Source organism: Vombatus ursinus, unplaced genomic scaffold (assembly GCF_900497805.2).
Source record: "Vombatus ursinus unplaced genomic scaffold, bare-nosed wombat genome assembly UNPS02009770.1, whole genome shotgun sequence".
In the NCBI taxonomy this organism is placed as follows: domain Eukaryota; kingdom Metazoa; phylum Chordata; class Mammalia; order Diprotodontia; family Vombatidae; genus Vombatus; species Vombatus ursinus.
In genome coordinates this window covers 7155533-7183504 of record NW_020949548.1, presented here as the reverse complement: position 1 = coordinate 7183504, position 27972 = coordinate 7155533, and the positions used below count along the sequence as shown (strand labels likewise).

General features: G+C 39.0%; 1 protein-coding gene across 1 annotated transcript in view; it reads left to right on the top strand.

Annotated features, from left to right (window-relative positions):
* Window positions 1-27972, top strand: part of NELL1 (neural EGFL like 1) — an 845852-nt gene that overhangs the window by 134768 nt on the left and 683112 nt on the right. The window contains exon 5 of the mRNA XM_027852558.1: window positions 26595-26691. Within this exon, the coding sequence (XP_027708359.1) occupies window positions 26595-26691 (97 nt within the window). The remainder of the gene's footprint in view (window positions 1-26594; window positions 26692-27972) is intronic.

Here is a 27972-nt window from a genome sequence, read left to right as displayed (position 1 = left end):
GAAAGTGTCTGAGGCTAGATTTGAACTCAGGTCTTCCTGACTCCAGGCCCAGCTCTATCCATCATGCCACTTAGCATATACATGCTCTATATCTATTTCTATGTGAAACAAGTTAATTTTTGGGGGGGGGGTTGAGTGAAACTGTAACAGTTGAGAGGTTGAGGAAAAGCCTTATATAGGAGGGGACATTTGACCTGAGCTTTTAAGAGAACTAGGGATTCCAAGAGGCAGAAGTGAGGAGGATATGCATTTCACACATAGGACAGCCTGTGCAAAGAGATGGAGGTGGGAGATGTAGTATTGTGTGAGAGGAACAACAAAAATGCTTACTATAGAGTGTGCAAAGTGGGGGGGGGGGCTGGAAACACAGTTTGGAGATAGGTTGTGGAGAGTCCTAAAAGCCAAACATGAGTTTTTACTTGATCCTAGAGGTAATAAGAAACCACTAGAGTTCATTGAGGAAGTTCTAGATCAAATCAAACATACACTTCCTTGAAGCTGACCTCTCAGACCTAGGGCTCCCCTATGGGGCCAAACACAACAAGTCTTGTACCTCTCTTCTATATGAGAGCCTTTCTAATATTTGAAATAGGGATCAGGTTCCCCCTTAGTCTTTTTATTTTTTTTTCCAGGCTAAACAGACTGAATTTGGAGTCAAGAAGACCTGAGTTCAAATCTTGCCTCAAATACTTATGGACTCTGGGCAAGTCACTTAACTTCCTTCAGCCTCAGTTTGTTCATCTATAAAATGGGGATAATAACAGTACCTATCTCACAGGATTGTTGTAAAGGATCAAATAGGAGAATGTATGTAAGATGTTTTGTAAGCCTGAAAGTGCTGCATAAATTTGATCTATTCAATTTTAAAAAGTTAGTTTTCTGATTCCAATATCTCAGTGAACTTATTAATAGTTAAATGCAATGATGAGTGAAGAAACACATGGAAGAGGAAAGTCTGGGCTGCTGCATCATTTTTTTCACTTTCAGACTTAGGAACTGAATGTGTTACTGAAATGGGGGAGGGGGAGGAGATAGCAATGCTGTGATTCCTGCACTATGGTCTCAGAGCCCTTATTCTTCATCTAGCACTGGCTTGTGTGAGTCACAGCCCAAGAGAAATTGCATCCTGGGCTTGAGTTGAATTTGCATATGGCCAGCATCATTTTGTCATCAGCAAGAAACCTGGCAGGCTATGTGTGCATGCAAGCATGATGCAGAAGGCTAGTTGATGGATTATCATGATTTGGGGTAAAAATGATCCCATCAGAAACTATGGAGAAATCATTTTTAAAAACACCCATTGATGTAAATTGTGCTTTAAATGCACATAGGCACTTCACTATGACATTGTATTTGAGAAGGGAGACATTGTGGTACAGTGGAGAGATTACTGGCTCAGCAGTGAAAGAACCTGGTTCCAAATCCTGTTTCTGATACTTACTAACTATGTGACCATGGGTAAGTCACTTAAACTCTCAGTTTACTCATCTGAAAAATGAGGAAGGATAGACTAGTTGACCTCTAAGGTCCTTTCTTGTTTTATATTTATGATTCTATGATCCTATTGTAATGTGGTTTTCCATTTATGTATATGGTGTTTTGAAGTTGCAATGCAAGTTGCACACATTTCATTTGATTTTCACAACAGCTATGTGAGACAGGTACTACAGACATTATCTTCACATTATAAATGAGAAAACTGAGGCTCAAAACCACTAAGTGACATGCTGGAATACAGCTGATGTCAGAGCAAACATTTGAAGCTCCAACTTGAAGTCTAGCATTTTTTTACACTCGATCATATTGCCTCTCACTATTTTCATTAACAAAGACCCATCAGACAGTGTTTGACATAGACCTAAGTCATTCCAAACTCTGTACTCCATTGGGTTCCATTATTAAGAGGCAGTAAGTTATTTCTGTCTGCAAATCAGTGGGCACCAACTCTACTAGAAATAGCAGAGTGAATTTTGATGTGCTGCTAGTCCACACTGGGAAAATATCTAGAAAGGATGAAAGTCATTTTGTTCATTATGAGGTAATTCTAACCCTGTGTTCCCTGCTTCAAAAAGGAGTGAGATTCAACCATTGATCCCTAATCTGCTTCTGACTACAGTGTACAATTGTGAACTCAGTGCTGTCCGTATTCATAGGTGAGTATAAAAATAGTGAATACAACTTTGCTGTAGGAACAATACTTGCTCACCCTGTTAGCAAGTGCCACTTTTTTTTTTTGGTCTTCTACTCTTCTGGGTGCTGGATGGTATCACTTGACTTTTCTTCTTCTTCTCTGTCTTAGGTGATTGCCCCAACCCTGATCTTTTACTTTCCTTGACTTTTGCTGTCAACCACACCCTTCGTATTTACTGGATTGACAGTGCTGTTCCTGCTCTGGCCATTCTACCTCTCTGGCAATCTATGCTTTCATATGACTATTGAGGTACAGAAGAACAAAATAATTTATAATGTGTTTGAAGGATTTGTTTTGGAGTTCTTTCTGAATTATGAGGGTAGTGGAGTAGAAAGATATTGATGAAACCTTTACCAGTATCTATGATGACATTAAACACACAGAACAAGTAGCTGAGCTTTGAATTATGTCACTACTAGGTGGGATGGGAAAAGATGATTAGTTAATTGCACTTGAAAATTAATAAAATTGAGGAAAAATATTACCCCTCCAAAGAGAAAATGAAGGGGCATGAAGATCAGCAATCACTCAGACTTACAGAAATTTGTGTGTAGGAGCCCAGAATGCAAATTGGGGAAAATAGAAGCTGAAATAGTTAGAGACCAGAATTTATGGCTCATTGGAAAGATAGCTGTATCCTCACCTACTCCATTCACAAAGTTAATGAGAAGTATAGAAACACTGATCTAAATATCCAGCACTTCAAAGAGTAGCCCACAGCCCTTCGCATTTGGTTTGCTCCATTGTGAGATGGCAAGTAATGTGGGGGTTCTAAAGAGATCAGCCCCTGATTGCCAGGAAATGGTTCATTGTTGCTATGATCATTTATCAGTTAGCATGGAGTCTGTCACATAGTAGGGGTTTATTAAATGTTTGTTGAATAATTATTTCATAGAATCCTAACATTGGGTAAGACCTCATACCAAGACCTAGTACAACCTGTGCCTAAACAGAATTCTCTGCCATGGTATCTCAGATCTGGATTCTAGTTGAATAATTATAGAGGTGGCAAAACCACTGCCTTCTGAGGAAGTTCATTCTGGTCTTGGACAATTATAATTATTAGAACATTTTTCTTCATATCAAGCTGAAATCTGCCTTTCTGTAACCTTCATCAATTAGTTTTGACCTCTGAGATCAAAAAATACCTTCATTTTCAGATTAAAGCTCCCTTGCTGAAAGTTGTATGACTCTGGCAAAGGTTTTCTTTTTTAAATAGTCCCTCATTAGGTATACTCTATACCTGACTAAGAGCATTTCTTTATTTTAAGCTGTGGTTCAGAAAGCCAAATTCCATTCTCAAACACCACTTCTTAATCATCATTATCTGCTCACTTTTCAAATCTGCCTTTCCTGAAAGCTTTTCCTTCAAATAGTAACTGATGAAAATTCTTTCTATGCATTTAAGATCTTTCGTTTCTTCCCCAGAAGCTCATAATCCCTGAAAGTACTTTTATGAGACATAATTCTGTCCCTATATGAGTTCCTAGAAGTCAGTAGGGATCCTCAGATTTGAGAAGGCTCAAGATGTTCTCTGTCACATCCTGGATAAGCATCCTGGGATGACAGCATACTTCCCCATTGCTTCTGCCAGGGCAGAACAAAGGGGTTAGTTCTGCTCATCCCTCAGAGAGAAACAGTTGGTCCCAGTTGAGGCAACAGAACCACATTCAAACTTGGAGAGAGACCCATATGGCTCTCCCAGAGCCAGAGTCTTGAGCTCTATGTGGACTTGGAAAGAGGGCCTATGAAGCATTTGCAAGGCCCTATAGGAAAGGAAACAGAGAGATAGGGATGCTGAGTTGTATGTAGACCTAGAAAAGGATCAGTGATTCTGTGTGGGCCTCTAGGAGAGAAACACTCAGTATTAGATAAAGTTGCTCAAGTGGTAGAGGAGTATTGTCAAAGAATAATTGGCATGAAGGGGGCCACAAAAATCAGAGCTATGGGAGAGTCCAGAACTAATGAACAGTGAGGCACAGGACACCAATGTAGAAGAATAAAACCAGACCTTGCCCTTCGAAGTCAAGTAAATCACATGAGTCTTGGGATTAGGCAGATTAACCTCATCAACCCCAACCTATATAGTATATTACTCCAAGGTGAAAGGAATGTGTAGTTTACTGTAGGCAGCAGAAATTTAATGGACTATGTATGAGCTTAAGTACAAGTCATTTCTACCTTTTTGTTGTGTTAATACAACCTTTCCTGTATTTAAAATCTTATTAGCCTCAGACCTTGTAGGGGAAGTGAAGGCTTATTTCGAGGATGTCTCATGAGCAAGCTTTCCTGGAATTTTTCTAGGCGGGGGCATGAGTAATTTTTGTGAAAGACATTCCCAAAATGGTAGCAGGATTCTCGTGTCAGAAGGGTCATATTAAGATATACCAAGTAATTTATCACTGCTGCCCACATTTTGAACTTGATATACTCATGCTATTAGGAAAAAAAAATACAGCAGAGAACTATGACTTTAAGAATGCAACAAGATGGACACAATGTGCAGAGATCGACAATCTCAGCCTCCCAGGAGGAGATCTTGTGTGGGAATCTGTTAGAATCTGTTTATAAGATTGTTTCATCTGCCAATCTACCATGCAGCCATGTCAGGTCTCTCCCTCCTTTGAGAGTGTGTTTTTGACAGGAAGTGTCATCCAGATTGGTTTGATACCTGCCAAAGTGCTATGGTCACTCGGTGCAAGAATATGCCTCCCACATGTCATTGAATTGTCATTTGGAACATCTCTTTCCCAGGCAACTAGAGATAAATGATATATGTGTGTGTGTGTGTGTGTGTGTGTGTGTGTGTGTGTATTTTGCTCACCCAAGCTTTCTGCTGTATTTCTCTGTATATTCACTTCTCTGTAATCTCAGCAGAGTGGACAAAAATGCGTGAGTCCTGGAAGTATCTCTATGTTTCTCCATTTTTATATGTGGTGGAAGTCCAAGAGGACTTCCCATTTTGTAGGAGAGGTTAAATACTCTTAGACAAGAATTTAATCTTTCTATCACTTAATTAACAGGTATTTATTGAATACTTTCTACGAGTGTAGTCTGTCTTGGGTGCTGTGAGGAGTACAGACATTTAAGTCATCATCATGGTTACCATTCAGTTGGTGGAGAGAAAAGTTAACCCATAGGAAAAATTAGAAAGTAATGAAAGTCAGAATATAATTAAGCACTAAACTGGCTGTTACTGTGTATGCTGTAGGAATTCAGAAAAGGACATGAAAGCACTTCTCTGCAGTGCAAAGTAATCAATGGGTGTCATGAATTATTCTGGATTGAATAGGTGTCCAGCTTCTTGCTCTTTGAGATCTTGGTTACAAAGCTATGAAGGAAGAATTGCATATTTAAATTATGTGCAGACATGGATTGTGCGTGTGTGCGTGTGTGTGTTTGTGTGTACTTTGACTGAATGAATACTCAATAATGGATCAACTTGGATAATTCCTCACCTAATAGAAAAAATGTTGTTTGTCAGTAGTCTGAATTCTTATGTTTTACTTTCCACATTAATCTTCTAGATCAAGGATTCTTAGCCTGGGGTCCACGGATAAATTTTAGGAGGCACATGGGGATAATCACACCTTTATTTTCACCATAATTGTATCCCCTTGTAGTCCTAAGTATTTTATATTAGTCATTTAAAATATTATTTTGAGAAGGGGTCCATAGCCTTCACTAGAGTGCCAGAGCAGTCCAGGTTCAGCTGATTTTCAGTTCTGTCTGACTCTTTGTGGCCCCATTTGGGCTTTTCTTAGCAAAGATATTGGAGTGCTTTGCCATTGCTTCTCCAGCTCATTTTATGGATGAGGAAACTGAAGCAAAAAGGGTTAAATGACTTGACCAGAATCACACAGTTAGTAAGTGTCTGAGCCCAGATTTGAGCTCAAGAAGATGACTCTTCCTGACTTTAGGCCCAACACTCTATTCACTGTACCATCTAGCCTGCCCCTGAGAGGTCTATAGATTCCACCAAGCTGACAGAGGGGTCCAAGGGCTTCACCAAACTGCCAAAGGAAAAAGGTTAAGAACTATTCTTCCAGATGTTTATTCATTCATTTACCTATTCAATGACAATTTAACTACCTATGATATGCAAGACACTGTTCTAGGCACTGGAGATTAAAAAACAAACAAACAAAACACCCGACCTACTCCTGGGGAGTTAAAACATTTATACAAATGAATAAATATAGGACAATTAGAGGAAGGATAGAGCATTAACAATGGTGGAAATCAGGAAAGTCTTACCTTCTGTGGTGCCCTCTGAGTTGAATCACAAAGAAAGATGCTAAGATAGGTAGATATAGAATCTTAAGCCCTTACTATGTGCCAGGTACTATGAGAAGTGCTAGAGATATAAATATAAGCAAGAATGGCAGTGCCTACATTAAGGAGCTCATAGTCTAATAGGAGAAGACTACACAGAAAGGGTTGCAGGAAAAATGGAAGTGGGAAGCAGAAAAAGAATATTGCAGGAAATAGTATGGGTTCTCCAAAAGATAAGGCAAAAAATTCATCTGTCAGAGGTCAGGGGTGGAATCCAAGTTTGTGTGGCATTGGAGATGGTCAGAGAGTAGGGCCATGACAATAGACTTCAGGAATGATTATAAGAAATAGAAGTTTGAAGGGAGAGCATTTTAACTGTAATAGTAGGTATTGCTTGTGGGTGCTCAGTGTCACAGGCAAAGCAGCTAACTCTCACTTAGGCTTTGTCTTAGGAATGTGAGTGACTTTTGTCCTGAGCAGTTGGATGCGGGATTGATTTTCTTTAATCAACTTCTCCATACAATTTATCATCTGAGACAAATACCCAAGAGGACAGTGGAAGAGTGAACTTGTTTGAGGTGCCTACCTCTTATTCATCCAATCTTCTTTGAGCCAGTAATGGCTATTTGACCAATGTCAGCCAGAAGGCAGGATAACCTTGGTGCATTTTTGCCCTATCTTTGAGAAATTTCTAAAAACAGTAATTTTTTAAACGGGAGATTCTCCAACATATGGCTCATGTCCCCTGTTAGGACAGAAACCTTGTGCTTAGTACTGAAGTTCAGCACAAAATTCTTGGTTCTTTTTGTATCTGTACCTATCCTAACCATTCACTGGTTTTCTATTTTCCAGTTCTGGTTTATAAATAAGGAAACAGATCAAAAGCAGTTAAGATTGATTGGATTATATCTAGACAGCAAAAAATCGAAATTGCTTATTCAGAAATTAGGTAACTTCAAAAAGTAGAATAAACTTGGAATCAGCTTCTGCCCCTCTTGGGCTAGCTTGTTGCTGACTCACAGCTTGGCATCACAGTCTCTGGACTGGCATTGCAAAATGACTGCTTGTATTCATTGCTCTCTCTCTTACCAACCCCATTTGAATCATACATACTCAGCTCTGCATGGCTCTCAGTCTCCCTGTTTCTCTGTCTCTGTCTGTTTCTCTCCCTCCATCACACTGCTGTAGGCACACTTCCGGATCAGAGCTTTGACTTAGTCTCTGTTCCTTTCAGGATGGAAAGAAGCAATGCTCCATTTCTCACAGGCTCATACAGCTACTAGGCCATCATCTTCTTACCTCATTGAGGCCTTTAGCTTTGGCAAGGACAAAGACCTCCTTAACTTCTGAGACAGGAGAAAGAGGATGGGTGTAGATGGAGTTTTTGATGGAAGTTGAAGAATTGTGTGGCAGATGGTTCTTGATTTTGGCAATCTGATTAGCAAGGTCACAGAATAGTAGAATTGGAACAGATCATCTAGTCCAGCTTCCCTATGTTATTGATGAGGAAACTGAGACCACAAAAAATTAAATTACTTACTCAAGGTCATAAAGGTTGTAAATATTTACACTAGAATTTGAACCAAGTTGTCTAGTGGTCTTAGAAAGTAGGATGCAAGAGATTATTAAGTCATAAGGATGACTTAGAGGTTTGTGAAATAATCCCAATAAGGAATGTAAGAATGATTTATAATTGAATAAAAAAGATTGCCAAGATGACTCAATTGAAGGCAGAAAGCACACATCTCTTGTGGACCCAGTCATCGAGGTTTTTCTGACTTCTTCTAGCAGTATTTGGTGACTCTGTGGACAGTGAAGGTCGTAAAATTCCAAAGTGTGTCTGGACTGAATGTTTACTTGCAAGTTTTCCTTAGGGTATACATGAATTTCGAATTATTTACCATATTATCCAATGTAATTTCCTAAACATATGGTAAGCTATTCCAGATAACAACATCTGCAAGGAGCCCTCAGGCTTTCTTGACATTCTAGAGTAACAGGTATTTCTTAGTCCCTATGCTAGGCATATTAATTTCTTTCCATTGGCCTCATCTATACAGGTTAAACTGGGTTTAGGGTAAACAACAGGCCTCAGACCCATCAGTGAGGTAGGGGGATGTCCACCCCAAACATGGTGGAATGGGCAGATGAGAACAATTTGTACCAATGGACACGAAGGCAAGCTGAAGCAAGAGCTGTAGAATACTTAGAGCTTTGGCTGACATCAAAGATTCCAAGGTCATCCGCTGTACCCTGGACCATCACCAGTCCTCCTGCCTTTTGTCTCACCACTGGACTTTAATGACTCTGAAAGAGAGAGTGAGGATGATGACTATGCAACTCTGCCTCACTTAAATCCAATTCATATGAAAGTCAAGACATCATCTTAAGATGTTATTGGTTGTCTTTGAAAATGAAGGATGACAACAACAACAACAATGACAAACAGCTTTTTCTGGACTTTAAAAAAATAAATGATTTTCTGTTTCCCTCTGTTCTATTTTTTCCTTTAAGGCTATGTCTGTATTATGCATAAGCTAACATAACTGAATAAAAAGTGACAGCCAATAATCATCTGTCTTATGTGTTATGTATGTATTTATCTATTTATTTAGCAAGCTAGACCTCTGCTTCTATTAGTATATAGAACTCCCAGAGAGGAAATTCCCTCTACCAATGCAGATTGGCATCTACTCTGCGTCTTTCAGGCTTAGAGCATTTCCCTGAACCCTGAGAAGTTAAGCAATCTCCCCAGGTCCATATGCATCATAGGAAGTATTTGAACCCATGTTTTCTTTTCTCCAGGACCAGATTTTATCCACCAATCTACTCTGCTTCTCTGTCTTATTCATAGGACCCTAAAAATTCAGGTGCTTAAAATGTCCTTTCACTCATTATTTAATAAAGTCCCATCACCTAAAAGTCAATGAGAGAAACTCCTGGTGAAAATGAGCAGGCTGCCACAGATTACAATCAGTTATCAAGAATAAATGGCATTAAGAATGTCAGCCAAGAGACATCCTTAAAAAAGATAGGCTGATTATGTAGCAAGAGGCAGAGATAAAGTGATGGACAACTTGTGTGCTCTGTTTATATTCACCCAATGTTATAATAATTTGTGGAAAGCCCTGGGCACATAGATTGGGACATTTATGGGAGGATGTGGATGGGAGTTGCTTGGGGGTGGGAGCAGATGGGTTGTGATTAGCATCATTGAGAGAGAACTCCAATCAATGAGACCATAGATCCAATGAAGTTACCCTAATTATTGACTACATTTGGATAGCACTTAATATAGTGCCAAAAACTTTAACACATATCAACTCAGTTGTTCTCATGACATCCTTGTGGCATTACCAAGGCAGGTATTACTGTGCAATGCATTCCCCTTTCAGCTCTGTTTTTGACTCTCTGGACTTCATCACCGTGGTGTTCACCTGACTTCTCACCCTAGAAATTCCCTAAACTCCTGCAGTCACCTGCCTTGGTGAACTGATCCTAGAACTTCTGTCTTGAGGAAGTGTCCAGACCAGCCGTTCTTCTCCAGACTTTGCCACTATACTTTAACTGCGTTTTCCCTCTGCCCCATAAGCCCTTTCTCTCTTTGGTGAGTTCCTTTCAGAACCTCAATTTTGAGGAAGAGCCTAAGTCAGCTATCTTTCATTCCTCTTCTGACTCTGCTTCTGACTGTCTGGACTTTGCCACCATTACCCTCCCCCCCTTTTACTCCCCCCCCCACCCTTTTTCAAGTCTCTTTTATGGATTTTCTTTTCCCATTAGAATGTAAGCTCCTTGCGGGCAACAACTTTCTCTGTTTGGGTACGTATCTTCAGTTCTTATTGCTTGGCACATAGGAAGTGCTTAAGAAACCCTTATTGACTTGGCTTGACAGAAGGGACAGAATCCCATGAAGAAGCAACTTGGTGAAGGTCACAAGGGAAGAGTGATAGAGCTTGGGCTAGACATCAAGGTTCCCAGGATCATGTCCCAGGTCATTCTCTCTAGACTACACTTTAATATCTTGATCTTATTGCTCTATGAGACTGATTGATTTTAAGCCTGCTTTAATTTGAATGTTTGGTGACAAAGTTCCTCATTTAGTCCCCCAACCCTCTTAGTACTTTCTGTCATTTCTTTTTCCATTTGGCACAAAAAATATCACTTACATCTGTGCTTAACAGTAGAGTTATTTGAGAAATCTTTTTGAATATTTCCCCTTGTACTTACACTCTCTTACCTGAGCAAGAGGAGTACGGCAAGAATAAAAGAGATAATTAAAGAAAGAAATAGGAGAGCTGAATTGTCTCTGTGATTTTCTTATGATCATCTTTGAAATGCTTTATCAAACACGTGCCATTAGAGTTTAAATGATTACACAGAGATTGAAAAGAGCTTTAAACTTGATCAGACGCTTTCCCCAATCGGAGCCATTGTTGGCCAGGACCATTTTGTCTTCTCCTCTCAACCCCCCAACATTGAACAATAACTTTGTGATTAAGTGGTTGGCAATGACTATTGTGGGATGCCACATTTGATAGCAGAAGTCTTCCTTTAGAACTGGAAATGTGATCTAAATTGCTTGCCCTTCTTCACTGATTGTGCACTCCTATCTTTGACAGAACTGATGGCGTGAAAAATCAAAAATTTCTCTCAAGATTGTTCTTTTTTTTTGTTGTTTTTCTTTCACAAAGAAAAAAGCCTTAGACTTGATGAATAATTCAGACTGTTGCTGCAAAACTGAAGTCCTGTCCCATCAGCTGTCCTTTCTGCAAACACTGTTAAAAAACAACAGTGTTGGTATTGACATTTTATTGGGGAGGCAATAGACAAAAAGCTAGAAGAGGGATATTAGCAGTGTGTCCTAAAGGATGGTCATGTAACCTCTTTCCTTTTGTTTGTGGTTTCTGAGAAAGCATTGTGTAGTAATGCTTTTAAAGTAATTTAACTTTTTTAAGGACCAAAAATCTATTTTCTCTTTCCCCCTCCTCATTGAAAAAAAAAAAAGGAAAACAAAATCATTATAATAAACATTTACAGCCAAGTGAAACAAATCCCCTCATTGGCCATGTCCGAAAGTATCTATTTTATTCTACCCTTTGGGTCTATCGCATCTCTTTCAAGGGGTAGAAAGAATGATTTATCATTATAGGTACTCTGTATTCATGGTTGGTCATTGTTGAACAGAGTTCTTAAGTCTTGTGAAGTTACTTGTCTTTCCATTATGATTATTATTTATAAGTTGTTCTTCTGGTTCCAGTAACAACCCCTTGCAAAGTATTCTTAGGTAGTCATCCTGCAACCTTTTCCCCTGAAAGTTAGTATCTGTGTGTGTGGAAAAATGAGATTACAAATGCCTTGTGAGGAATAGTTTATATTTTTAAAAATTTCTTCCCCTTCCCAACACAATGCTAAGTACACAGGTGTTCAGCTAAAAAAATAAAAAACCAGAACTCCCAGAGAGGATGTGTAATTGGCATCTTACTCATCCTGAGATATTTGTTTTGAGTAAGAAGTATTTTGCTACAGTGGATCAGGTGCTGGATAAGAGTTAGGAAGACACCAATTCAGATTCTGCTTATGACACTTATTAGCTTTAAATTGCTTAACCTCACTGAGCCTCAGTTTCCTTTTTTTGTAAAATAGTGATAATAAAACCTGTAGTACCTACCTCACAGGATTTTAATAGGCAAAAATGAAATGAAACATGCAAAGGGATTTGAAAAATTTTAAGTGATGTATAAATGTTTGAAGTAAATGTCAGCTGAGAGGCCGAGTGTGAGGAATAAAGGTTTTGAAATCAAAAAGACAACTGGATGTTGGATCGCTACGTTACAAGTTTCCCCACATGGATGAAGTTATAGTTTCAGAAAAAACATAAAAATAACATCAGTGATTACTCTTGCTACTGCTTCTATTACTGAAGAAGGTACTTGTTCACTCAAATTTCAACGACATGCATACATACATACACACACACACACACACACACATATATATCCTACAAGTCCAACAACCTGAAATTCCATAATTTCATTGGAATTCATTGTAATCCATCATTACATATATATACATACATACATATAAACACATAATTTATATACTTATATCATTTTATCTATATAATTTATATTTATAATATATTTTATAATATGATTTATATATATTATAGGAGATATATGTCTTAGGGGTGGTGAGGCTTTCATCTCTGAACACAAAGAAGAAATGAATGGGTGAGGTACCTCCTCTGCCTGCATTCTGATAACTTTAGACCCTAGCTGCTCATGTCGGCAACCACCCTGGACACAGGGAATTGCATGGGGTCCAAGCTTTCTATCTTTTCTGGTTCTGTGGCACTTGAGGAAATGCAGCAATGCCCTAGAATCTCAGAGGCAGGAGAGATCTCGGAGACTATGGAGGCCAGCTTGTACCCGAACAAGAATCCCATCTAAAACATGTGACGGACGATCACCCATTCAATCTTTGCTTAAAGGTCTCCAGTGATGGGAAGACAATCACCTCTTGCAAAGCCTGTTTCACTTTTGGATAACTCTAATTGTAGGAAGTTTTTCCTTACATCCAAACTGAACAAATCTGTTCCCACTTCCATATAATAATCCTTCAAATATTTGAAGAGGGCTATTAGGTTTCCCTGGAACTCCTCTTCTCCAAGTCAAGTCAAGTTAACATACATTTATTAAACACTTACTGTATAGCAGGCTCTATGCTAAAACACCAAGGATACAAAGAAAGGCCCAAACCAGTTCCTGCTCTCAAGGAGCTCACATCTAATGGGGGAGAAAACCAGTAAACCATTATATACAAACTAGAAAAACAGAAGATAAGCAGGAGATAATTGCAGAGGTAAGGGACTAAGATTGAGGAGGACTGAGAATTTCCATCAACTGATGATGATGAAATAAGTTTGAGGACCTTTGCTACCTGTTTCCTCATTCTGGACATTATCTTCACATTATCCACATCCTTCTAAAATGTGGACTCCAGAAATGAGCACAATACTTCCAATATGGCCCAACTAGGCAGAGTACTGTAGAAAAATAGAAATAAAGGAAGAAGGCTACAGAAGATAAAGGCCTCAGGATTGAGGTGTTTTCCATTGGACAGGAAGAAAGGATACGTGATCTGATCAGTTTAATCGCATGATCAAAAAAGAAATCAGCGTGGTTCTAAAGCCTGGCCACAGCTACTGCTAGCTGGAAATCCCCCGTTAACTTTCTTTAAAAAATAACAACAACATTTATTTTACAACATAATTATTTCCTGATAGCTCTTCGTCTACCCACATAGAACTCCCCATTGTTACAAAGAATAATAGTTCTAGCAAAACTGATTGACAATTACCAATTATCCCAACATAGTATAACTAGCATGCCACAGTCATACTCTTCCACCTCTTTGCAGAAAGGAAGGAAATAAGTATGTTTCATCACCTTCCATCAAGGACAAAAATTAGTCAGCTGACTTTTAACATTATTATAGTTCTCGTGTGTGTGTGTGTGTGTGTGTGAGAGAGAGAGAGAGAGAGAGAGACAGAGAGAGAGAGAGAGGGAGAGAGGGAGGGAGAGAGATGAGAGGAGGGAAAGGGGGGAGGGAGCAAAGAAGAAGAAGAGGAAGAAGAGAGAATGTTAAGAGAGTGAGAGTGAAAGAGAAAGAGAGAATGAAAAAGTGTGAGAATGAGAGAGGAGGAGGAGGAGTAGAAGGAAGCAGCATTCAGGCACAACCATACCAAATTCTACTCCTCTCCTATTGGCTTATCTCTTCATTGATTTTTTTCCTCTTCAAGTTCAAAGACAGTTCAATAGGTGTGATTTGAAATATTCTCAGAAATTACCTGTATTATAGAGACTCTTTCTCTAGTTGGCTTATCTCCTATCCCAAGTAAAATCAGGGAAATCCTTCTTCCCATGGGGCTAGCTTCCTTTCTTTCTAACTTGAACTATGAACTTAGAGGCTTAGACAAAATTACTATTAATTGCCATATAACTTATTGGAAATATTAAATAACAAAACTCCACAAATAAATATTAAAAAAATTAAAAGTGTGCAATGGGGTTTGCACTTGGAGTCCCCTAATCATTCCCTACCTTCCTGGTCTGAGTGTGGTTTTTGATGAAAGGAATTGAGATATAAATCTTGAGTAGAAATTTTTCCAGTCATATGTTCTGAGAAAAACAAGAGAAAAAAAGAGAACAGAGATGCTATTTGCATAGACTTCACTCTCCTGGACTACCACCCCTGCCACAGCTGCTGGCTTGGCCTACGCTCAGCTCTAGCCCACTCTTGCCCAAATAACCTTCTCTCTTCTCACTTTGGGTCTGTGTGCTCAGCTGATTGTGTCTCGTTCTTAAATCCCTACTTCTCCTGTCTGGTGTCAGAAATATTGTCAGACATTATTTCTTCAAGGCCACAGAAAGCTCAGTACAAATTGAGTTTTTGATGCCTGTGAACAGTATTAGGTCCAGGATTTTCTGTCGTCCTGGAAAAGTCTATTAAAATATCTATGATCTTGGGGAAGTCTTCCAAAGTTTGCCAAGTCATAACAGCCGAATACTCCAGTGTTTTTGTCCAAATTATTGTATATATTGCTTTCTTTATTGTGCTTTTTTCATTCTGGATCTGTTCATATATCTTCTCCTGTTTCTCAATATCTCTTGTTATTTTTTTACAGTGCAATGATATTCCATTACATTCATATACAATAATTTGTTTAGCCATTCTACAGTCATTGGTAACCCATTTTTGAACCATCAACCCTTTCCATATATACAGATTTATTTACTCCTGGAAATTTAATTGTACACAAGTTTTATAAGGATGTCACATATTTTTAGTAGATCACATGTACCTTTGGATTTTGAAACAGTTACTTTTATGATTTAATGCAATTCCATAAACATTTACTACACTCTTACTATGTGTGTAGTTGTAAGTAAGGTGAATTTTAGTGTATGTAAGGAGGATTTTGTTATTCTTTTTTAGATAATAGTTCCAGGATCTATGACCAAAATAAAGAATAATTCCCACAAATTATTATTGAAAACATCTCCACCATGCTTGCTCAATGAGATACAGGGATGACATAATGTACACCTGCGATGTGCTAGGTTATGACAATATTGCTAAAGTTAACCTGTGAGCTTAATGTTGGCAAGGTGCCTTCTTTGTCTGTTGCCCTGTAAAGCATGTGGGCCCTGGTCAGTGAGTGGGGAACCCATTTTGGGATATGGGTAATGCATAGAGGAAGGCATGTACCCACCTTGATTGGCCCCCATCAAGGGTTAGGGGGTGAGGAGTTGTACTCCTATTCTTGTCCACTCCTGCAAAAGGCAGGATGAGAGAGTGCTGTAGGAGTTGGTGCTCCCATTATCAGCAACCCTTTTGAGAAGACTAGACTAGAATAAAGTAAGTTTATTTAACCCCTCCAAAGCTGTCTTCCTGTCTGACTGGATCAAAAATGAACCTGAGCTAGAATTCCTGTTAGTGTTAGGAGCCCTCCTGTGTTCTCCTGTCCAACAAATGGTGTTACCTGTGTGTTTACCTGTGAAACAGTAGTATTTGCAAGATTCTGGTAGGGTGAAATTTACCAACCTTAATCAGGGAACAGGTGTGTTGTTTTCAAATTTTCCCTTGTGTGAAGTCCACTGGTTCACAGGTTATCTTTACCTTTCCTAAGACCTTGGCCTCCTTGCAATCATGCTCTAACCAACTGAGTGAAACTGCTTAGAAAAGGTTTCTTATGGATCCTCACACAAGGAGGGAGGTGTTTATGTATTTGTGAAGGGCTGGATTTTAAAATCTTCTCTTGGACACAGTACTGTGTTGGCAAGAGCATTAGGCAAGAAGTGGAAGCCTAGAATAATGTACCTATTGGTTCTCATCTCTGATCCTCTTGTGTTTGGAGAGGGGCTGTCAAGCTGTTATCATTCTTGAGAATCAATTTCCTCCAGCAGTTTCTTCTTTTTTGACAGTTTCCAACTCTTGCTGGTCCTCATTGCTTTCTGTGTTCACACACAGCATGGATGGTGCAGTCCAATCTGTAAGGAGGATGCTCTTTGGAGAGCTCTCTGCTGGTCGTTAGAAAACTGTAATCCGAGGCACTTTCTGAAAAAAGGGAGACAGTGAGGATTGAAGGGCAAGGGCTGGTGCTGTGTTTGGTCAAGGGACATGAAGGTACAGCAAAGGGGCTGAAGCTTTGGTGTTGCAGATGATCCAGCTGAGAGGAAGAAAAAGGAGAGAGGGAAACTTAACAGTTTGGAAAGGAAATCAGAGAAAGGTCCAAGGGTTTTCTGAGGAGAAGTAGGCTACATGTTGGGTTTTGTCCTGGGTTTGATTTTGTTTAAGATGATATTCTTGGTAGAAATTGTGGCCAAGAATCATGATAGCAGCATTTACTATCTCATTCATTCACAGGCCACTTCTCATTTAAGACAACAAAGACTTTTTTCCTAAGATCCTGATACATACATACATACATACATACATACATACATATATATAAATATATATTCTCTCTCTCTCTCTCTCTCTCTCTCTCCCCCCCTCTCCTCCTCTCTCCCTCTCTCCATCTCTCCTTCTCTCTCTCCTCCCTTCTCCTTCCCTCCCTTTGTCTCTCTTTATATCTTTCTTTGTCTCTCTGTCTCTCTCTCTTTCTCTCTCTCTCCCCCTCTCTCCCTGTCTCCCTCTCTCTCCTCCCTTCTCCTTCCCTCCCTTTGTCTCTCTTTATATCTTTCGTTGTCTCTCTGTCTTTCTCTCTGTCTCTGTCCCTGTCTCTGTCTCTGTCTCTGTCTCTATCTCTCTCTCTCTCTCTCACACACACACACACACACACACACACACACACCCCACACACACAGACACACTCCCCACCCCTACATACACATGCTCACCATTCACTCAGAGACCAGCTGCTAAGCCATGGTTTGGATACCTGCTGAGCTTTGCTTTATTGTTCACTGGGCTGTGTGTGTATTTGACCTCAAATTCAATTCTTACACGTTGGCAGCCTACTACAGTCAAGTCTGCAACCCTCCGTGCCCTGATTAGTTTCCCCCTCCACCCCCCCACCCCCCCATACAAAGGCAGAGAAAAGTTTTTATCTTTCTGTTTGTTGTTGTTATGGGCCAGGTTTGTTAAAAAGATTGGGAACAAAACGCTGCTGAGCCCTTTCTTATAGAAGCCCTATTACAGTTCTAGGTGGGGAATATTAGAGATGCATATAAGATAACAGAATATAGGATATTAGGGACATTAGTCATGCAGTTACCAGTGGCAGCCAATATTACTCCTATTTCAACAAATCCATGATCTCATCCACAGGATGAGGATTTTCATCCTGTAGGATTCCTGTCCATATCCTCCCATAATTCTTCCATAGAGTCTATCCATTGATCTTCTGAATAGGGATTCTTTTTTGGGGGGTGGGGTGGAGTGGAAGAGTGTTTATTTATTAATTTAAAAAAAGTTCAGTTCCAAATTTTCTCTCTCCCTCCAGCCCCTCCCCCACCTACTGAGAAGGTAAGCAATATGATATCACTTATACATGAGAAATCTTACAAAACCTATTTCTGTATTAGCCATGTTGCAAAAACCAAGAAAAATAATGTGAAAAAGTTGTGCTTTCATATGCATTCATATGAAGAGGGGATTCTCAACCAGAGGTCCATGAACTTGTCTTTTTGATATTTTGATAACTCCTTTTCAATTTAATTGGTTTCCTTTGTAATCTTTTGTATTTTATTATGCTTTAAAAACATATTTCAAAGAAAGAGTCCCTAGGCTTCACTAGATTACCAAAAGGGTCAATGACAACAAAAATATTAAAAACCTCTGTTCCAGGTCATCTAACAATTTGTTGGGCATATTCTAACTCCCAGGCTATCCTGTTTTCTCAAATTGCCTCTTTCTCTGAACAAATATTTCTTGGATAATATTTATTCCTTATATCATTTATTCTTATGCAGCTTAGTGATGCAAGAATGGGAATAACTATCATGACGTAGATGTTTAACCAGGAGTGATCAATGATAGATGGCAGAATGGCTGAAATGTTGTACTTGAAGTCAGGAAGACCTGAATTCCAATTGTGCTTGCATCACTCACTAGCTGTGGGGCTCTAGGCAGCTATTTTAACTTTTCTAAGACTCAGTCAGTTAGTAAATAAGCTTTTATTAAGCACTTACTCTGTGCCAGGCACTGTGCTAAGCACTGAGAATACAAAAAGAGGCAAAAGATAATCTCCCTTCAAGGAGCTCACAGTCTAATAGCATCCATCTCAAAATTATTATCAGGATCAGATGTGATAAGACATGTAAAGTGCTTGACAAACCGTAAAATACTATGTAAATAGTAAGAACTGAAAGTTATTTTTCACTTATTTGTTGAAAGAAACCCATCAAAAATTATATGGAGAGGAAGAAGGTTGCTGTAGAGAAGAAGGTTGCTAAGTAGATCCAGAATATGAGGAAATGAGGGGAAAGCAAGGCTGGAGGGACATGGAGACAATGAATGGCCAAAGTTACTGTAGATGTTGTAACATCAAGAAGGGGATATAGGGAGAATGGAACCAGGCTCATCCAAATGACTATATAGATAAGATTCCATGATGAGAGAGAGAGAGAGACACACACACACACATACACACACACACACACACAGAGGGAGAGATAGAACGAACACTATTTATCAGATATTTTGTGGAAAGAGCACTGAACTTGGCTTTGGAAGACCAGTTTCCAGTTCCATCTTTGCTACTTACTAACTGTGTGACTTTGGGCATATCTCTTCATTTCTCTGGTCTTCACTTTCCTACTTTGTAAAATGATTGGCTTAGACATATGACCTCAAAGGTTAATCTCTTCCAACTCTAGATCCTATAATCTGTTCTGTAGGCTATACAGAGCTATAGAAAAAATACTTGACATTAGTATTAGCAAAAATAATATATGTACCTGACATCAATCTTTAGTGGAGCTCAAATAACCTCCCATTTTCATTCCTTTGCAGATAAGACAGACATTTCAATCAACTAGTCAGTCAACAATCATTTGTGATTGTTAATAATAGCTGACATTTATGTAGCGCTTTAAAGTTTGCAAAGCATTTTTACATATCATCTCATTTGATCTTCACACTAACTCTGTGAAGTAGGTGCTCGTTTTATTCCCATTTTACATTAAGGAAATTGAGGCTTAAAGAGTTTAAATGACACCCAGGGCCATACGTTTAGGAAATATGTGAGGCAGGATTTGATATCAGGTCTTCCAGGTTCCTTGTTCAGCACTATCCACTCCGTTAACTAGCTGCCTACTATTTGCCAGGCACTGTGCTAAATCTGGGAATACAAGTACAAAGAATGAAATAATCCCTGACCTCAAAGAACTTCCATTCTAGTGGCTCAGTGAAATAACCAAAGTTTTTTGTCTAGAAACCCAGAGATGGGAGGAGGGAAATGAATGGTATCACCCCTTTCTTTTCCTTGAACAAAGCTTCTAGGTAAATGCTGTTAAAACCTAAATGACCCTTTGTTGTTATTCAGTTGTTTTTCACTTATGTCCTACTTTTTGTGACCCCATTTGGGGTTTTTTTTGGGCAAAGATACTGGAGTGGTTTGCCATTTTCTTTTCCAGCTCATTTTACAGATGAGAAAACCGAGGCAAACAGGGTGAAGTGACTTGCCCAGGGTCACACAGCTAGTAAGCATCTAAGGCCAGATTTGAGCTCAGGAAGCTGAGTATTCCTTAACTGAGGCCTGGTACCCCATGTACTGTGCTACCTAACTGCCCAACCAACCCTAGAGGAGAAATAATGATCCTATGGTGCCCTGTAGGAAGGTCATTGTGGGTTCCTTCTTCAGAGAAAAAAGTCTGTTTTTCAATTGCCAGCAAAAGTCCAAGATAACCTTTTTAATTTAGCATCTCGTTTGATGTTCATATTGCTTTATTGAGTTGTAGCCTAATACATGTCGATCCCTATACTTTAAGGAAATTCATTCCTTAGTATAATTGGTATAGGTCCCAAGGAGTCTTTTCAGAGGCCTTTACTTATCCAGGTAAATAAAAATCCAATATTCTTTCCTGAGTAATATTGTTTTGTGTTCAGCGGTGGGGGCTTTATCTGCTTATGGAAAATCAAGTTCTTCATAGACTATTGACTAACCTTTTAAGCAGATGAGACACTCAACAGCGAGGACTGTCTTCACCACAGTCATGAATAAAGATAGTTTATATATACCTTGAAGAAGATTCTTAATGTGATCTGGTAATTCAGTGAATAGTTTTCACAGGGAGTATGCCCCTTTGCCTTTGTCTTGTTCTTGTGTCTTGAACCATTTTGCATTGTGCTAGGTGTTTAATTTTGCATGGTGTTATATTCGAAGTGAGGTAGTTATACTTTAAAATGTTGAAAGCTATTAATGGATGCAAAATTCCCACAATTCCCCTAATAGAGTTTAATAGGATCTCACCTTGTTTTGTTGTTTTTATAGGTAGAATATATCAACACCAAGACAGACTTTAGTTTTATCTCAGAAGGAGGTTTTGGATGACTCTAAAATAAATAGATCATTTGTTTTTGGGATGCCTTTAGAAATGTGAGAAATTAGCATAATTTCAATTGTATTAAATGTAATGCAATTAAATACTGTGTTCACCTGAAGGAATCTTCTGGATCTCACCAGTTTAAAATTGCCAACTACTTTGCCCATTATTTCTGGAAAAAACAAAATGTTTTCATATTATAACCTCCTGAAATATTCATGGGTTATCAGTCTTTAACAAGGATGCCTCCATTTCCCCTCAGGGACAAATGTGGGAGGCTTTCTGTTGATCATCTATTGCGGTTTATCTAGGATATTATACCAATGTTGGGAGTAATTGAGGACAGGGGAGAGGGGATGGTTATTAGAAATGTGACTACATATTATAATTATCAGAATTAAGTTTTCTTAGGATTGATTGGGGTAGATAGTGGGGTAAATTTGGTTATTTAACTTCTCATCTGAAATGTCACAGAATCTTAGTTTCAGAGCTGGAAGGGACCTTAGATGCTGTCTTATCTGATCCATACCTGTGCAGAAATCTTCTATCCAATATGTCCTACAAAGTCAAGCCTTGGATTGAAGATACCCAGTGAAGGGCATCCTCTTAGCACAAGTAGCCTTTCAAGTGGATAAAATGCCAGCTTTGAAGTTAAGGACATGGATTTGAATCCTGGTTCTGCTGTTTCCTTTGGGAGAGTCACGTAACCTCTCTGAGTCTATTTTCTCACTTGTAAAATGATGGGATTGGACTAGATGACCTTTAATGTCCCTTCCGGCTTAGATCTATACTCCTGCCATTCCCTTTTGGATATCTTTAATTTTATAGCATTGTTTTCTTACATGGAACCAAAAACTAAACCAATGTAACCCATTGTTTTTCATTTCTCTTTTTCGCTTGCTACCTTCCTTATAACTCTTTAGCAACGTGTTTGCCTACGTTGCCCATTTGTAGTGGAAGATGGCTCATCCAACATTTTGCTAAGTGCATATTGCATGACATCTTTAGGCAGTGCTCTATAGCCAGATCAACAGCACATGGGCAGGCTGGGCATTGTACAGCAATGCAGGGGAAGAGCTCTAGGGTTAGCAAGAAAGGGAGATGCACAACAGTACGGATGAGTGTTAGTCCTGGAATCAGAGTGAGATGAGTCATGGTGTCTGAGAGGACAGCAAAGCTGAAAGTCAGAAATGTATGGAAGTTGATATAGGTGTGGATAGGGAGATAAAGACAAAATGTCAGTCCATGCAGAGTGATTGACCTAGATAAGCTGAGGACAAGCCAAGAGCAGAACTTTACCAAATGACAATTTTTACTTTCTGAATTAATATTCTTTTTTTGGTTTCTTGGTGCTGGCATACACTCTTCTGTTTCTTAAAGAATCAGTACTGTTAATTCATGAGTCCAGCTTAACTGCTATCAGCTAATACTTCCATTCTTTACCCCTAAAATGCTAATTGGTGTCCATTATGATTTTGAGATAAACAAATCCTAACTGAATTCCAGGAATCACTTTGCAAAGTGACATATCTGGATTCCGTCCTGTCTTCTTTTGGCATGTAGGGGATGGAGAAGGAGGAAGAAGAAACTCCTAATGGCAAACACAGACTCTTGAGAATGATAAGAGTACTGATTCTTATAAATTTGGGTACACAGCTACCAGCATATACAAAAACAGGGAACCCGTAATAAGCAGGGACTTTAAGAAGCAGCCGCAGATCAAGTCTCTCTTTTGCCTAAGTAGCAGATCTTGGTGATTTGTGTCTAGACGTGCGCCACTGAAAACAGACTTGCAAGCCACTTTGGGATGGATGCCAATGACTACCAGTCTTGACTGTAGCCTATAGTTGGACTTGTGGTACTTGCTACCTATTTTATTTGGGGACTATGTGGTGCATTTAAACGATGATTATTATCCTGCTAGACTATTAGCATTAAAAGGCCAAGGAAATCTATCTATCTTATCTAAAGTTTGTCTCTTAGCACCTAGTAGCATTCTGCAAAGTACATGCTTAATCAAGATTTTTTGAGTGAAAGATTGAATGAAAGAATGGATGGATGGAGTTTCTTTTTCCAGAAAGCCTATACATTTTTTGTTATGGCAGAAACAAGGTTTTTAAAGATGGTTTGAGAGAAAGCAATTTTTAGGTTTGTATATCAAATTCTGTTTTGAAAGACAGACATAGCTATGATAGTAAAAATGAAAGTTTCATGAAGACAAAGGCACTTTTTTAAACTGGCCCCTAGTGTATTACTTTGTACCTAGTGGGTAAGTATTGTTTTTTGAATTAAAAAAAAATATCCTTCCAGAAGACTGACATCACAGAATAGGTAGCTATAGCCTGAGTATTTGGGAAGGAATAATATTGAAAAAAACTTCTCTTTTTGAATTTTTAAATGTAAGATAATTAGTAGATAATGAACCTGGCACATTCAAAACGTTGTCACCCGAATATCTTGCTGGTATTGTTATGGAATGGTTGGCTACTGCTGGTGAATAATAAAACAACAGTCACACATAGCAAAGATGTAAGTCTACAGTGTTCGATCTCAACTATAGTAATTCAACAATCATTCACCATCTTTGTGACTGTGAGAGAATTCTTCAGTATTTTAACTTTCACTTTTCTCCTGAGGATGAGATGAAATAGGCTACCTGCTCCATGAGCTAGTTTTTCTCTCGCAGCAGAGATAATTAGTGAGACTTTCAGCCACCTCTCTTCACCTGGAAGATACAACATATGGTTTCGGAATACTTGTGTGAAAGGAGTCCTTTGTCTAGTTGATTCACAGAAATATTTAAGGATAGCGGAAAAAGTTGAGATTCATAAGGGAGCCCCCAAACTCTTCCTCCTCCCTTCCCCAATATTTTATAAAAGCAGCTAAGGGGGAGAAATAATTTTGGCTTGGAGTTCTCACTTGTCTTACTTCTATATTTGATAGAAGGCATAGTTGGCTCCACTGGGATGATAAAGCCGTGCCAGGTAAGAGGAAGATGGGTGCCACCCAACCAGAGGTCAGATGGTACTAGATGTGCAGCTGGAAGATCTGGGCTTCGATATTACGTCTGCCGAACACTAGCCTTGTAAATTCAGGCATGTCGCTTAATAGCAGCAGTTTGCCTATAAGATGGTGGAGAATAAAACTCACACACACTACCTTGCAGGCTGCTTGGGACAATCAAATAAAATAATTTAGATGAAAATACTTTATAATCACCAAGTACCATATGAATATTTAAAAAATGATTTTATTGATATATTTGGTTTTTTTTTTACAAATTGTCTAGATTTCCCATGCCATGCTTCCCCGTCCCAAAGAACAATCTCTTATAACAAAGAATTTTTGCACTCTATGAATATGAAAGTAATTCCATTAAACAGTTATTTATTTATTTCTGTGGGCCTCAGGTTCCTCATTAAATAAATGGGTTAAACTTGGTGACCTCTAAGTGTTTCAAGTCTAAATACTAAGAGCCTATTGGAATATTAAGCAGTCATTGTGTGCAAAGCATTATTCTGGGTACTAGTGAACTATACAGTTTAGATAACAAAGTACCTCACTTAAAGAAACTGTCTAAATAAATATCTCTGATTCCTGGTAAGTGCATAGGTGAGGTGCAAACAAAGTGCTTTTTGAAGCCTGAGTGGGGCAGAAGGTTGTTACCAACTATGAGCATTGTAAAAAGATTCCTCCTGGAGAAGGAGGCATCTGATTTGGGCATTAAAGTCAACCAATCAGTCAGTAAACATTTATTAAGCATTTATTATCTGCCAGGAATTATGCTAAGTATGGGAGATACAAATATGAAAAGAAAATGTCCCTGCCCTCAAGGAACTTGTACTCTAATGTGGGAAGACAAAATACAAAGCTGAAAAGGTAGGGAAGAGGGCAGGTACCTGGCAGGGGCCTGATGGAGAAGTCCAAGTGAGTTGCAGTCAGCTGGGAAATTGAGATGTTGGCCTGGGTGCCTTTCTTGAATGGTGATTCTGGGAGGAGCTCTACTCTATACCTTCCAGTAAGAGGGGCCCTAGGAAAAGAGGGTATTGATGAGGAGGGAGTGTCAGGGCTGATGTGACCTTGCAGATGACGCAGCTCCTCCAGAATGATGGAGAAATCTAGAGGAGTGAGTGTGATAGGAAGGAGCTCATCACATCAGAGGGAAGGATTGGAGACCATGTGAGTAAAGTCATGGATGGAGGAAAGCATGGAAAGCTTTGGAAAAATCCATTGTGGCTAGAGCTTAGATATATAGTATTTATTTTACCTCTGAGTTAAATTCAACTATCTTCTGCAGAGTCTTTCCTTCCCTTTCTCCTATCACCCCACAAGGCAGTCATTTGGCAGTTCTCTTTCCCTCCTTGGACTGCCTCACATTTACTTACAGGTTAAATGTAAGTCCTCAGTACAATCCAGGGCCCTTGAGGACAGGCAGGGTTGTTCGGTTTGCATCTTGGTATCTTCGGTGCCTGCAAGGAGTAAGTGCTTATTGAATTAAATTGAACTAAGAAAGGGCTGATATCAAGGACAGACAATTTTTTCAAGAAGTTTTTACAAGGAAGAGGAGATGAGACGGTGGTAGTTCATTGAGTTGGTGAGTTGGGTCAAGAGAAGACTTTTTTTTAAAGTTTTGGGAGACCTGGACATGTTTGTAGAGAGGTGGGAAGCAGCTGCTGGAGAAAGAGAGATTGAAGAAATTGAGAGGAGTGAGGATGATTGCTGAGATAAGATTCTGGAGAATGCAAGAAAGGAAGAAAGGACAGGATCAAGGCTATAGGTGGAGAGACTGCCTTAGGCATTGAGAAAAGAAGAGAGTGGGAGATCAGTGGAAAATTTTCAAGGAATTGAGAAAGGTAATGGAAGTGGCTGTCATCAAGCTGCCTCAGTCTTAGTGAAGTGGGTTAAGTACTCTTCATTGAGGAAAATGTTCAAAGCAGTCATTATGCAGCATGAAATAGAGGGTCAGGAAAAATAAAGTGGAAAGATTGTCAAACATAGAGGGCCAGTGATACATAAAAGACCAGGATGGCCGTTGACTCATTGGACAACTCTGATGACAGGGGTTGCTGAAGGAGCTGAAAGTAATTGTTGGTATTGCTCCCTTAGGTGTGGTTTCAAGGCCCTATGACCCAATGCCACATTCCATCTGTTATGTTCCCATCAGAGGAAACACTTAGTTCATTGGACAGTATATTAGTATTCTAACGAGACTCATCAGCTTCTCCTTTGATTCCGCCTCAGTTGCTTATGGGTTATTAGTATCAAGCACTTACGGTTGTTTCTAGTGGAGACTAAAGTGACCAAAAATTGACCAACAAAATGAAGGCAAGGAGCAGAAAGGAAACCTGGGTAATTTTTCAAGAACTGAAGATATCGCAAATCCTGCTTGCTCTTTCTAATGTATCTTTCTATTTGCCGGTGCCTTTCACTAAAGAACCCTAGGCAAGTAGTATCTATTTTCTCCCCACAAAATCTAGCAACCACAGGTTAAATGTGTCTGAGCTGGGTGCCAGTGCTTACTTTTCTCCTTTGGGGTATGACTGTCTTTATGGTAACCCTGATATTTCCATCTATAGGATCTATGAGAGAGTGATAGACCCTCCGGAAACCAACCTCCCTCCAGGAAGCAACTTATGGCTTGGACAGCGCAACCAAAAGCATGGCTTGCTGAAAGTAAGCACGGATTTTTTTTTAAAAGAAGGTGTGTGTGTGTGTGTGTGTGTGTGTGTGTGTGTGTGTGTGTGGTCACAATGAGCCCTTGTTTTAATTTATTAAAAATGTTTTACTGGTATCTTTAACAAGCTTCCTTACTCCCTCATTGAACCCTACCATGTAACAAAGAAACAACCAGTACAATGACCAGGTCTGACAGTGTTTGCTACATTCCACTCTTGTGAGCCTCTTGCCTGGGCCAAGATGTAGGATGTAGTTTTCGTTATTTGTTATCCAACGTCATTACGAGGTCTTCATTTACTCATATGGTTCCTTTGAGAGAGCTCTCATTTGCACTGTTGTAGTCATTAGGAATACTTTTCGTCTGTTTCTACTTATTTCACGTTGCAATGAGGAGGGAGCAATTAATATGGAGAAAACACCCCGTATTAATGAGACTAGAGATCCATTGGAGTAATAAAAGAAGAATGTAGCTGGTGATGTTCTGCAATAATGATGATTAACATTTGTAGAGTATTTAAAAGTTTGCAAAGTGCTTTACATCGATTATGTGATATAAACCTTGCAACAATTCTATGAGGTAGATGCTATGGGCACTATTATACCCACTTTATAGATGAGTAAACTGAGGCTTAGGTAAATGAATTGTCTATGGTCATACAACAAATGTCAGCAGTGGATTTCAACGTAAACCTTTCTCCCTTCAAATTATTCGGCATTTACTCATTTCCTCTAGAAATGGAATGGGAATGTTCTGTTGGAGTCTGGGCTAGTAACATGCATCACAGTTGGAAAATTTGGATAGGACATATAATAGGCAATTAATAAAATAAGTAATTTATTCGGCAATTGCTTTTTTAAATTAAATTAAATTTTATATATTTAATCATTAAATATCTGCCCTTTCCTCACCTCCTGTTACAAATGAAAGAAAAGCAAACCCCTCATTACAAACATTCATAGCGAAGCAAAGTGAATTTCTATATTCATCATGTCTAACAGAAAAAAAATTACAAATAATATGTAAAATAATATAAATTAATATATAATATATGGAATTATAAGCTACAATTATTTAAAATAAAAAGTATGCATGTGTGTTTGATTTTGCACTCTGGATCTTTCACCTCTTTATCAGCAGGTGTGCAAAATCATTAGTCCTCTGGAATTGTAGTTGGTCATTATGATGATCAAAGTCACTAAGTCTTTCAAAGTTGTCTTTACAATATTGCTGTTATTGTGTAACATCACTCTGCATCAGTTCGTATGAGATTTTTTCAG